The 13,442-nt window shown below is 38.6% G+C and overlaps 3 protein-coding genes across 3 annotated transcripts; 2 read left to right on the top strand and 1 right to left on the bottom strand.

Annotated features, from left to right (window-relative positions):
- The first annotated feature begins 211 nt into the window (after nucleotides 1-211).
- Nucleotides 212-6,210, top strand: nostrin (nitric oxide synthase trafficking). The gene is made up of 16 exons (XM_071538099.1): nucleotides 212-253; nucleotides 480-565; nucleotides 901-984; nucleotides 1,217-1,279; nucleotides 2,067-2,148; nucleotides 2,276-2,338; nucleotides 2,516-2,614; nucleotides 2,748-2,873; nucleotides 3,770-3,868; nucleotides 3,970-4,095; nucleotides 4,357-4,465; nucleotides 4,668-4,756; nucleotides 4,842-4,967; nucleotides 5,498-5,753; nucleotides 5,863-5,955; nucleotides 6,062-6,210. The coding sequence occupies exons 1-16, from the start codon at nucleotides 227-229 to the stop codon at nucleotides 6,196-6,198; spliced, it is 1,665 nt and encodes a 554-aa protein (XP_071394200.1). The 5' UTR covers nucleotides 212-226; the 3' UTR covers nucleotides 6,199-6,210.
- Nucleotides 6,211-6,217: 7 nt separating this feature from the next.
- On the bottom strand, nucleotides 6,218-10,395 carry spc25 (SPC25 component of NDC80 kinetochore complex). Its single transcript, XM_071538101.1, has 7 exons — nucleotides 10,348-10,395; nucleotides 9,261-9,435; nucleotides 8,825-8,890; nucleotides 8,313-8,459; nucleotides 8,046-8,150; nucleotides 7,586-7,684; nucleotides 6,218-7,383 (listed from the first exon to the last, which is right to left on the bottom strand). Exons 2-7 carry the CDS (start codon nucleotides 9,412-9,414, stop codon nucleotides 7,259-7,261), a joined length of 696 nt encoding a protein of 231 aa, XP_071394202.1. The 5' UTR covers nucleotides 9,415-9,435; nucleotides 10,348-10,395; the 3' UTR covers nucleotides 6,218-7,258.
- A 935-nt stretch (nucleotides 10,396-11,330) lies between these two features.
- LOC139660058 (glucose-6-phosphatase 2-like) lies at nucleotides 11,331-12,795 on the top strand. The gene is made up of 5 exons (XM_071538100.1): nucleotides 11,331-11,548; nucleotides 11,653-11,762; nucleotides 11,867-11,990; nucleotides 12,055-12,174; nucleotides 12,282-12,795. Exons 1-5 carry the CDS (start codon nucleotides 11,331-11,333, stop codon nucleotides 12,793-12,795), a joined length of 1,086 nt encoding a protein of 361 aa, XP_071394201.1.
- Nucleotides 12,796-13,442: the final 647 nt, after the last annotated feature.

The raw sequence follows: 13,442 nt of genomic DNA, 5'->3' as shown, positions 1-13,442 counted from the left end.
TATATATTTTCTTTTTGTCTGTGTGACAGATTGATAGCCAGAAAGACTGACTTGTCATTCTGCTCCAGTTTACATTTCTAGATTATTTTTTTATATATATCTTTCAGTGGAATTTTCCTTTGTATAGTGCACTGACAAAAGCTCAGGTGATTTCCGCATGAGTGACTTTGGGAGGAGATTGGTCAAAGTTCCAATTCCAAAGTCAACAAACAGCCACAGTCTCAAGATGAAGGATCCTATGAGCACCTGCTCCGTGAGTATTTCTTTTCAAAATCGTCTGTGATATTTCTTTTCAAAATCCACTGTGGTAAAAAAACATTTTAGTATGCATTTTACAGATGACAGATAGGTGTGTCACAATGTAATGGTAAACTATGAGCCTTTCTTACTGTTACTTTGAATTAGTTTGAACTCAGCTGTTACAGGGCGTGTTTATCCCCTGGCAAAAATGTCATGAAGCTTTATTCACTGTGTTCCAGTACAACCTCTTGTACCAGAATGTGAAGCGATTTTCAAAAGATGGGGAGTACTTCTGCAAAGAACTTATGACGGTTTTTCAACAAAGGTATGCTCAATGCATGGTTTTGATTTCTAACTCCAGAGGCCTCTATAGTTAGCTTTCCAATGTCTACACCCTAAAAGAGGGTGAAAGGTGCTCAGCAGTACCTAATAATGATTGTTTGCCTCGTAATGATATGTGTTATGTTTTTTAAGATGCTACATAGTATCATCCTCACATTGTAAAACTTGATCAATTCATCTTTCAACATTCTTGACTCCTCACCTCCATTCAGGAAAGCAAGTTGAAGTTATGCCTTCCAGAGTGAATTTTAATGACCAGAGGAGTTACTCTTTGACTCAGTTATTGTCCCTTGGTTACAACCTCTTTTCCTGCTGCAGGGCTGAGCTGGAGCTTACGTATGCCAAAGGACTGCAAAAACTTGCTGGCAAACTCATCAAGGCATCTAAAGGAATGACAAACAAGTAAGTGACACAAGACAGAATTTCAAAGCAGCTACATTTGTCTTACATTTGTCTTACATTTGTCTGGGCTCTGGTTTCTGTCTGCCTGGGAATAACTGCAAAGCGGCAGACAGATGTAATGGTATCATGGGAAATAACGTGCACCTTGCAAACTAGATGTGATCAAAACACAGGCAGATGTCAAGCTAATTAGCCCGCAGCTCTAACCTTTTCATGTTGGTTCCCTACTCAGTTCCACCTACAATGCATGGTGTCATGTGTCAGATGAGATGTACTCAACAGCGGACACCCACAGGTAGTTTTTGACCTCAGTTCACCTCATAACTGTGCCTGTCCACAGATAGAAAATAAATGTTAGGGGGATTTGGAATGGACAGGGTCGAGTTAAATATGATGTAGGGGAGACCGGGGTTGGTTGGCAACAGGGGTTGGTTGGCACACAGCTATTTTCTGGTCCTTTGAAGGTCACAGAAACAAAAATATAACATCAAAATGTTTGCTTTCTTGACCTGCACTCATCTACTATGTTAAAACATCTGAAAGTCACTAACTTTTTTGGTGAGGGTAACATTTCAGTTTTATAGTATTGAAAGTAAAAAAAAGTGGTCTGTGGACTAAAAGTATTATAAAACGGTGTTAGATAGAGATATTGGAAATGTGTCACTTCTAGTTAATATACATAGGAAAGGGGGGGGCTACTTTTAGGCTACTGTTGTGGTTACTGTTCCTCTATATATATAGTCATAGTCATAGTCATAGTCTATATATATAGTCATATATATATAGGACTATATACTATATCATATATATATCATATATAGGACTGTAACTATAGCATTTTAACATTGTGCCAACCAACCCCATAACGTATGCCAACCAACCCCGTAATGCACATGACTTTAATCATGAACCACCTAATTTTAGAAAACATTTGTGTACATTAAAACATATTTATTTATAGCTGAGACCTTAACCTTTCATTTGCTGCTGGTTAGAATATTCTAACATTATGCCAGAGAAATACGGCAGAGAGTGAAAAGTGTGCCAGCCAACCCCGGTCTCCCCTAATGTTCTCATTTCAGGACATTAGGAAATGCATTTCAGCAAGAAGCAATTCTGGAATTACGACAAGCCTTGGACGAGCACAATAAGAGGAAGAGGCCTGTATGTAATTTATTATTTCTCTTTTGCTCTAATCTGTCCATCCATCTATCTAATTCTGTATTTCTTAGTATCCAGCCTTATCTTGATACTTGTAACTCAATGATTATCCTGTCCTGCATCTTCATAGCTTGATAATGTCATTGAGAAAACTGGAAAACTTGTTGCTGCTAATTGGAATGAGCAACTCAAGGTAAAGCATCTTCTTCCAAAAAACATATTTCATTTTTTGTTTTCTGTTCATATGTTACTCTTAAGGTCTTGGGAATTTCAATAAATATTTTGTGAATAATTTTATTCACAGATCATACATATTTATAAATACAAGTATGTTTATCTGATCACTTGTGTTTAATCTTTACTAAAATAGATAAAAAAGAAATTGGTTGGAATAACAAGAGAGCATGAGGCTCTGTTCAACTTTGTTGAGAACAACAAGCACATTTCCACAGAGAAAGAAAAACAAAAGGTAAAGTATTAGTAGGTTTTATTCACCAGTACAAGTTTTAGATGTGTAATTCATGGTTTGTGAGGAAATACTGTCATGTGCTTAAAGAAGCTATCAGCATGCTTGCTAAAGACATTTTTCTAATTGACTATAGATGCTTAACAGGCTGACTAAGTCGGCAGAGGCGCAGGCGCGGGTGGATGAGGAGTACTTCAATGTCAACATGGAGGGTCATCAGATCAGACTGAAGTGGGAAAACACACAGAAAAACTGCTACCAGGTGTGGATGAACGTGCTCTTCCAATTTATTTTTCAGGTATTTAGCTGATAGGTAGGGGTTCAGTGTCTTGTTCAAGGACACCTCAGCTGTGGTAAGCATCAAACCCAGTGGCCTTTTTGGTTACAGGACAGTCTCTCTAACCACTAGGCCACCCTATCTCCCCAGTATTTTGAGCGAGCAAATCACTATATTCCACCCAAGGGAATTAGGAATTTATTTCTTGGCATATCCCCCTGAGACACATACACATTTCATCAGTGTGCAGCCAGGAATGGCACTACTGGAGAAAACAGAGGATTAGAGCTTTGTTTCATTTCAGCAGGACACTGAAACTGGCTGTTGATGGACATATTGCCTGTTGCAGGGATCAAACCTGTGATCTTTTGGTTACTGTGTAGTCTTTCTAACCACTAGACATCCCTGGTGCCCTTAGTGTTCCTATTTGAATTTTACCACAAGAATGAATGACAATCATCCAGCAATAAGTGATGTATTAGTGTAATGTGCTCTCCACAGAGTAAATTTGCTGATCTGGACTAGGATTTAATCTGCTGTACAGAAAGCAACAAGGTAGTTTGTACTAGGGCTGAAAGATATTGACAGTTGTTCTTGTCATACATTTTTTTAGAACTTTAAAATTGTTTAAGGAAAGTGATTTTGTGAAAATAAAATAGATGTCAGTGTTCAGGATTTATTGAGTTTGAGTATGATGAAAAGTTTTCGCCAATATTGTATTTGATTCATGGACCAAAGATTACCTGGAGCTCTAAAACTCTCTCTTAAGCAATTAATTGCAGCCTCTGCGATTTGGAAATTGCAGAAGTTCATATTGCTATTTCGATTTTTATTTTCAATTAATTGTTCAGCTCTAGTTTGTACTATTCTGTCTATTTCAGATAATCCAGGAGCTGGAGAAGCAGCGAATTGAAATTCTGTGCAACATTCTGAATAGATACAACCTCCATATGTCCAGCTTTGGGCAGACCCTCATACATGTGAGACATTCTGACCTCAGTCCTGCTAATACAGACACACCAAAGTCCTTGATAGACGTTATCATTCACCTGTACTTGTGTTGTTGTTATGCCACTTCCAGGGCCAAAGGCAGATAGAACAGGCAGTCCAGAGGGTGGACCTGGAAAAAGACATACAAACCCTGGTAGAGGAGACCAGCACCACAGCTGAGGATAGCAAAGCTGAGTTTTTGATGGCTGATTATTTTGTAAGTCTGCAGCTTTGTCCTTGAATTTGTTGTTGCATTTCATGACTGGGCCTGACAAGAATGTGACTACATGTGTAAATAGTTCCAGGAGAGGTCAGTTTTGAATGAATGTAAGCTCAGTTGAATCTGCAGTAGAAGAAATTGAAATGGCATAGATGTAGCTTTGGCATAGACATCATTTTAAGGGGGAGGCAGTCCGGCGTTGTTGTTGGTGTGATTCTGTAGACCCATATAAAGTTAAGTGTGTTCTGCCTGCATCAGGAGGAAGACAGCAAGTCACTGATGGGGAAAGACAGAAGAAGAGAAGCCATCAAAATCAAACTCCAGCGTTTGGAGGACAGTATTACAAAAACAAAGAAAGACTGTGAAGGTGAATGACTCCGAGTTTCTAAGTACATTATCCATTAAACAATGCATTATTATAAATTTTGAGCTTTCGTCTTCCTTGTACAATGCCCGCCATGGAGCTGTAGCAACTGTTACACAGCAATACTCAGTGACTCACAGAGGACAGTACTGAGCAAGGTCATTCACTTTCTGTTTGTAAATCGTCTTCACCATTCTCATCTTAGGAATTGAAAAACTGATGAAGGTATACTCTGAAAACCCCTCGTTTTCGAACCAAAAGAACCTTGAGGAGACTGAACAGCTGCTTGATGAGGTATATACATCAGTCTAAATTGATCAAAAAATTTGCCAAATTGGTGTCCACTAAATGTCCATGTTATCTATCTTGTTGTCTGTAGACTACTCTGAAACTGGATCTTCTTGAGGCAACTTACTGCAAACTCTCCACATCGCTGTCTGAATTAGAAGGGAAACCAAAGACTTTTCACCGATTCAGTGACAGCATTACAAAATGGAAAGACAAGGTAGGCCTATGTGTACCATCTACAGTTTATGGTTTATGCCAAGTTGTTGGGAACCTAGGTTCTGGGGTAACGGTAGCCTAGAGGTTAGAGTAGAGGGCTTGTGACTGTTTGAATCCCCAGACTAGTTAGGAGAATGGATTAGGCTTTCAATAAGTCACTTAACCCACAATAGACCCAGTGGAGATGCTTGTGGCCAACAGTAGAATACTGTGGTTGTACTGGGCAGCTCCCAGGTGGGAATGTGAAGCAGAGTTTTGCTGGTCAATTGACTTTCCCTCGATAAAAATATTTTATATATCATAAATTGGCATTTTGGCTCAAGTATACTTAAGTTGTATGTGGTAATTTTGGAATGATTGCCAATCACTGGGTGATTGTAGATTATACGTTTTTTAAATGTCACAACACATTGCGTAATTCAGGACATTTAAGTTTTTCTAATCTAATCAGATCTTGTCATGAAAATTCATGACATTGCCAAGGCCATATCATGTAGATCAAACATAACCGCAACTGTTTTCCTGTCCAAGGACTGTGAGCACAGTGTTGTTCAGCTGACTCGTGCAGTCAAATTCAAGAAGACACCGTTCAGGTCCCGTCAATCACTGAGGGCTTCCATCATTTACAAAGGACCTGCTCAGACTGTGGCACAGCCGTCTGTGGAGCCGCCACCAGCCGCCACCGACCAAGTCACTTCCTCAGCCTCAGACCAAGAAGCTGCAGCTGTAGACTGTGGCGGCACAATTAATGGAGACCTGCCAACAACTGATGACAACAAAGGACAAGGTGACAAATTTCTAGTGCACCAATACAAAGATTTATTATTCATCGTCACATATGTAATTCCATCATGTAATAAAATTAATGAAACATGAAAAATATCAACATTGAACAGGCCAAACAAGTGAAGAGTGGCAGAGTATAGGACGATGCAAGGCCCTATACAATTTCACATCTGAACAAGACGATGAATTGAATTTGAAAGAAGGTTAAGTGTCGACTTATTATACACAAAATATTATACACAGCTTCAGACAATAAGGAGTGATAGCTGAACTAATAAAAATGACTCTAATGGGATTTTTGTTTCACAGGAGATCTTTTAGATATCTATCTAAAGGAAGACAGCAGTTGGTGGTTCGGCATACTCAACGGACAGATAGGCCATTTCCCGTCAACCTATGTTGAAGAGCTGCCTGTGTTCAACAGTGTGAAATCATCTGAAGCCTGACTGTACTGACACATGAACAGCACAAACACAAATCTCACACCTAATGTCACTTCAGAAGTAATTCTTAACTTCTACAGTGGCAATAACTGTAAGCTTCATCAACTAAAAATATGAATCAAGTTTCTGTGTATGTACTGACTACTGCTATTCACTGTTTTGAAAAAGGTTTAATATGAAGAAAAGCATTCAAGGGGAATAGTACTCAAATTAAGAATTCACACGTTATTCTGCTGTCTGATAGTTTAGTCAAGATTTGCAACAATAACAATTTTTGTCACCTTCCTCCCAAGAGTTAAGACTCTTGTAATGCTGTTAGGATACACAGCCTAGAACTTACTTTCTGGAGCTTTTGTACCCAAATTATTTTTTCTATTTATTTATATTATGTTGTTTGAGGCTGGAGTGGGTTATAGTGAATATTCACTTAAAAACACTGTCATTTTATTAGTTCAGTATAATTCAAATGGAGCCCAGGGAAATAGAATGATATACTTATGTGCTATTCCCCCCTTAACATGTGTAATAACATGAGAAAAATAAAACTATTTACATCAACATCTGAGTGACAACACTTTTATATGTCAAGAACACATCTACAGTAAAACTAGCAAGGTTTTCAGGGTTTAGAAAGACAAAAAGTGAGTGTGGATTTGAGTCCTCTCCACATAATTAAAAACAGATATCTCTGTGGTCGCAGGTCCAAGTTTTTATATATCAGTCAGAACGGACAAGCATAAGAGAGAAAGAGGCCATTTTCTAGGTCAGTAATTAATAGCTTGTTAGTTATTGCCCATCATATCCACAGAATTATATTTTGACTTCTGAATGTTGATATGTATTAGTCTTGTCAAGACAGTTTATGTTTTGTTTACAGGGCTTTTGCTGTGTTACTTTACATTTAAAGTGATTCCATAAGATGTTGAACAGATGTAATCTTTCTTGAGCATGAAATGTCTCTCACACAGATCAGTCTTCCACAGCAAGGGCTCCATTCCAAGGGTTTTTATCCATCTTATACAATTTCACCCGGTGAGATCTTAGCTTCGCTAAAGTTTGAATCTTAGAAACGCGCCTGAGAGACAAACTCCTTCCTGACATTTGCCAGGAAGGCTGAGAAGTTATTGGTCTCCTGAAGTCTGTTTTCCAAGGCAGGCAAACAGTCAAGCTGTGGATCACTTGACACAACTGCAGTGAAGAAAAGACTCTGATCAGTATTATGGAAGCCATTTACAATGATGTCACAGACTATAAATTGAGGAGATAAATTATCAATGAATTTGTAGATAGAGATATAGTACTACTATAACATGTTAACAGAAAATATGAAATGTGTGAGAGTGGCAATGTGTATGAGGACACTGATTGATTATTTTTATTTTTTACTTACTCTGGTATGACCCGTCTTCTTTGATCCCCATTGTGAAGGTGTAGGCACTATCATGATCTGCAGGGTTGATGTTCCGGAAAATAAACTGCAACTTTTCACCTTTGAAATGAAAAGACACACATAAAAATCATCAACCTGAAAATTAGTATGCTTACAGGTGTACAAATTAGAGCAATCAAAATTTTTTTTTATTATTATTTTGGGGAAAAATCATATGGGCATAATTTCCAGAAAGTTTGGTCACACATTACACAAGAATCCGAATTCCCTTGCACATGAACATAAACTAAAATTTTGTTCGTCTCTCCATGGTGACACAACAAAACTGAACAAAGATCTGGAGTAATGCAATTATTTTGTGTTCCACAAAGGAAAACTGACATCTTTATGGTGTGCTTTTGCTTTATCCATAATGTTGGACCCTGCAAGTGTGAGAGATACTTAAGTGAATGAGTTTTACCAGGTATTTTTCTGATCTCCAACCCCAAACGATCCTGAAAGACTTGTTTAGCTTTGTTGAGATTCCTCAGTCTGTCTTTGTTCGCTTTATTTTGAGACACAATCACTGAGAAGAAAAAACAGGTGCAGGTATTGATAAATGTTAAATGCCAAACCAACAGTTCATGCCAAACATCATATGTATATAAAAACACAATATTAGCTATTGTGAATGCTCTGATCACACAGCCTCAAAAAGTATTAATTCCATTTTCAGACATCAACTTACACTCTTTCCTCTTGACTTGTTCCTCTCTGAGTCTCTCAGTCTTCTGGATAATGTTGTCTTTCTGCACCTCCTTCCGCTGAATCTCAGACATCATTTCAGAAATGGCATTCCGTTTCTCCTTCATTGACATATTTTTTTGTTCTAAGCCTGGGGAACAAAGATTGCATCAGGGATCCCTTTGTATTCACTTAGTAGTGGATCACATAAACAAGTAAGCTGTCATCACTGCTTGGGGGGAAATATGATATAATAAATAATACATTACAACACAGCACTTTTTCCTCCCAAAAACACAAGTATAGGTCCAGTATTTACAGTTAGTGTGTGTCACATAATAAGTAATAAGTCTCCAAAAGAGTACAGTGTTAGTGCTGGAAACAAAACACAGATGGATGTGGAACCAAAACAACCCTGAACAAAAACATTACAAAAGGAAATGATTGAAGTGAATGTATGACTAAATGTATTAAATTATTAATTTCTGGAGACACATGTAATGCTGTAAAGCTCACCTCTTTTGTATGTTTGTATCGTCTCAAACAGTGTCTCATCATCCTTACATTTCTTTGAACATGTATCTGAAAAAAATAACATGAATAAGCATAATTTAGATAACAAATGTGGTTATTACTGTTTTGAATCACTATTGTCCTGGAAATATCCCACAGCTCAAAGTCTGTAAAAGCCCAAGAGCTGCAGGGAGAACATACTACATATTTTATAAAGCAGTCATAGGTAAGGTAACAGGAGAAAAGGTATTTTTCAAGAGCTCCAGTGAACATTGCTCATTTGAGAGAGACTGATCCAAGTTCAAATGAAAGATGTTCAACTTCCCAACAACAAAAAAATACCTGCATATTGGTTTTCTCAGTCTCTACAGAAACCGATCAGACCACAAGAACACAGTTACAGTTAATACAATATGGACACAGAATAAATAAACCATACCAACGGCAGATTTCACAAACTGTTTGTGGGACTGGCACAACTCCACAGTGGTGTCAATCATGTCCCCACATGTCTGGATAAGCAGTTTGTTGCGGATCTCTTCCATTGCATTGGTGAACCAGTCACTGACGTTTGGATCTGTAATGGAGGCCATGATGTTCTGATGTTGGGCAACCTGTAACAAAACAACACACAGCACAGTATTTACGGGGTGCACTTAGCTGAAGAACAACTTTATTTTCAATCTGCATGGCAGCTGGTCTATTCATAGTATTCCCATGATGTCACGTGCATTTCCTACCAATATGGCGCTTTACCATCCACACAGCTCATTGGCTGACATTTGATTATAATCACCTGTTAACTTATCACAATCACCTGTTATTTTCCTACCAAGATGGCCACATGGTGATGTAACAAAATATTATGAATTCACGCACCTTCTTGATACACACATATACCGGCCTGACCATAAAAAGGTCACGGGTCAGTGCACAAGTTCACTCAAACTGCAATGCTCTTTGAGAGGTATCTACGTGATTCATTGCCCAATTTGATTTTTGTATAAGCTTAACACAAGGACACAGTGCAATCAGCACCCACTCTCAGCAGGAGTACATTCGTGGCCTTCTAACTTTTGTCGACCTTTCTAACTTTTGTATACCAACCATAGACTGTAATATATATATATATATATATACCAACCTGAGTTGCATGGTAAGTTAGCTAACAGTTAACGTTATGATACTTTATCAGTCGCTGTCAGACTGTGCTAAAGTATCAACTTATCGTCACTTAAACTAGAAGAGCTTCTGTGATACCGTCTTACGTCTAGGGATACTTTTACCGTTTACTCTGCCCCACAGAAACACGATCGCTAACAAATGAATAACATCCCTTGTTGACGTTTCAGCTAAACCGAGAGGAGTTCACGTTAACGTAACATTAGCTGGTTAGCTAGCAAACATTAGCAGTTAGTTAACCGTAGCATGCCCAAGAACGAACGTTCCCAATTTACGAAATTAAATCAGTTGGCTTGTTATCAAAATAATATTATCTGTGTGTTTAGATTGGTTACAATACTCACTTGTTTTATTCTGTGACCGACAAAAGGCTTCCAGTTAGCTGATCCACTTTTCAAAAAGCCGCGGTCCGCACGTAGAGGGCGGGACTTAACACCGGAAATAGCGTTTAGTTTGACTCTTTCTCTTAGAAATCAACAGAAATATAGATTTCAAAAGGGTTGTATTTTTTCTTTGACTTGAATAACTGGAACATCAAGTACTATTTGCGTTGTTATTTATTGCTAAACTTTAAAATACGGTCACAGGCATATTACGTTTTCCCACAATGCAACTCTTTGTTTATATTTCTTTTGTTGCGATTTTGTGCCACCTTGTGGTGATTTCTTTGTCCCAAGACTTAAAATCCAGCCGGGTTCATTTGGGACAACAGTGTGGGACCAGGTGTCCTGCACTGGTTGCCAATACTGATTGCTCAGCATCGCGTTCAATTATACTATTGCTTATTTTGTGATATATATAAAAAATATATAATATATATACAGTATATATGTATATGAGGACAGATCCACTGGAGCCTGGATGTAGAAAACAGATGGGCTGTGTTTTTCAGTTACAGTAGTGTGGCACATTTTGTTGCTATGTTCACTGAGAATGAGAATATTAATGGAGCTGAAATGATCCAGTGGCTTACGTGAAGCACTGTCCATCCAAGCGTATAACAATGGCTAATATTTAACGAATAAAAGCAATGGCCTGTAAAATATCTAATGTGTACACAGTCAGGCTGTAAACAGTTTTTGTAACATGTCTTAAAATGCTGAGTTCTCACAACTCAGGAACAGTGTATTTTACACCTTGTGGATTCAAACTGAAGAGCCTGCAGTTGTTACTGCAGCTCTGTTGAATGATTTATGATGCCAGGTTGAGATATAAAGCTATCTAAGATGTAGAAGAGGAGAGACCACCTTGTGCACGGTGCTGTGACCGTGAGACTGTGGCTGAGGAAGCAGCTGTTCCAGTCGGGCACACAGACAGGGAACCTCAGATGGACGTTGTCTACAGCAGTGGGGTGCTGGTTATACAGCACCTCCAGAACCACTACAGGGAATACCATGACTTCCTGAACTTCATGTCAACTGTGGGTGACCCTCGCAACATCTTCTCCGTTTATTTCCCTCTCTGGTTCCACCTCAGTCACACTGTCCGCACCAAGATGATATGGGTGGCAGTTTTTGGAGACTGGTTCAATCTTATTTTCAAATGGTAAGCCATCATTGATGTTGTTGATATTTTATCTTTTAGAGCATTTATAGGTGTATGTATATTTAATTGGCATACCAACTTTTTTTTCAATTTTGTGTTTTTAGGATTCTGTTTGGTCACTGGCCTTACTGGTGGGTGCAGGAAACTCACTTTTACCACAATGATTCACTCCCTCATTTGGAACAATTTAACATCACCTGTGAAACTGGGCCAGGTTGGTATCATGCATGCAGTATCTTTTGTCTAATGACATTATGTTTGTAAATGATAAGTAACATCTGCAAAGTCTAAAGCTCTTTTTGATGTTTATTTGTGCAGGTAGTCCATCTGGTCATGCCATGGGTTCAGCATGTGTGTGGTATGTGATGATCACCTCTGCTCTCAACTTCACCAGACCTACCAGTGACACTTCTGTCCAGAGTTTTCAGAGGTTAGCAACTATGTTGAACGGTGGCATTACAGAGTGTACTTTCTGTATTGCTGTCTCAGTATTCCTATCCTCTCAGGTTTCGTCTTCTTCGGTCCTGCTTGTGGATGGCTGTCTGGGTCATCCAGATAAGTGTTTGCCTCTCCAGGGTTTTTATTGCCACACATTTCCCACATCAGGTTATCCTTGGTGTTTTAGCTCATGAGTTCCATGTTGCAATCACAAATTTCATTTGAGGTATTTTTTTCTGCCATATACTCTGGTAGTTTTGATAGTTTGATTGTGTCATTCTTTTCTACTGTGCGTAGGTATGCTGGTTGCTGAGGTATTTCATCACATCCCCTCAATCCACACTGCAAGTTTGAAAGTGTACCTCCAGACCAATGTTTTTCTTTCCTCTTCTGCCGTTTGCCTTTATCTGCTCCTTAAATTGTTGGACATTGATCTTTTGTGGTCAATACCTAAAGCCAAGAAGTGGTGCGTTAACCCAGACTGGATCCACCTTGACACAACACCTTTTGCCGGTCTGGTGAGAAATCTGGGAGCCTTATTTGGTCTGGGCTGTGCGGTTAACTCTGAGATGTTCATTCAGAGCTGCAAGGGGAAGAATGGCAACAAAACAAGTTTTAAACTCATGTGTGTGACAGCAACTCTCACGTCTCTGCAACTGTATGATTTAATCAAAATCCCCACCCGCACTGAGGTCCTGTTTTACATGCTGTCCTTCTGTAAGAGTGCTTCAGTACCTCTTGGTGTTGTTGCCCTCATTCCTTACTGTGTTCACTTGCTGATAGGGGATGAGGACAGGAAGCTAGACTAGACTTTGGAGATATTTTTTGTAACATTGTTCACATTACTTTTTAAATTAGTACTAAAGGATGTCTGGGCAATGAATGCCAATGAGTGGATACAGTATTATACCACCTGTTGCACTGTAATTGAGAGTTATTGCACAGTCGCATAAGCACTGAAACGGCATTATGTGTTGAAATTTGTATTACTGCTTGATGGCTGGGTTGGAATAAAACATTTTTATGTGGTTTAGCTTTATATGCTGATTTATGTGCTTTGTATCTTGTAGAAAATGTTTATAAAACTAAACTTTAGAGTGCATTTACATTTCAGGCATTTAGCTGATGCTCTTATCCAGAGTAATTTACAAGAACTTACATCTAACAACTTGAGTGAGCAGCAAGGGTTTATTGTCTTTTGAAAGGAGACTTTAACAGGACAGATGGCTGGTGCAGGGATCCCTGTGACCATTCAGTTATGGGACATTATGCTAACCACTAGGCCACTCTGCCACCCACATGCAATATTGGGTGCAATAGGTTTGTTGTTGTTGTCTGTTTGTTTGTTAGTTTTTACAAATATAATCCACTGTATGAATGTATGTATGAAGCATGTATGAAAGATTAATGTAAATAAAACTGTGCTGAAGTATGATTTTTGTCAGCTTTGAAAGAT

Source organism: Centroberyx affinis, unplaced genomic scaffold (genome assembly GCF_046629955.1).
Source record: "Centroberyx affinis isolate AG114_WGS23_722 - 3 ecotype Tasmania unplaced genomic scaffold, CSIRO-AGI_Caff_v1 ptg003208l_1, whole genome shotgun sequence".
In the NCBI taxonomy this organism is placed as follows: Eukaryota; Metazoa; Chordata; class Actinopteri; order Beryciformes; family Berycidae; genus Centroberyx; species Centroberyx affinis.
The sequence above is the reverse complement of the archived record's forward strand: the minus strand, read 5'-3'. Positions and strand labels throughout refer to the sequence as shown.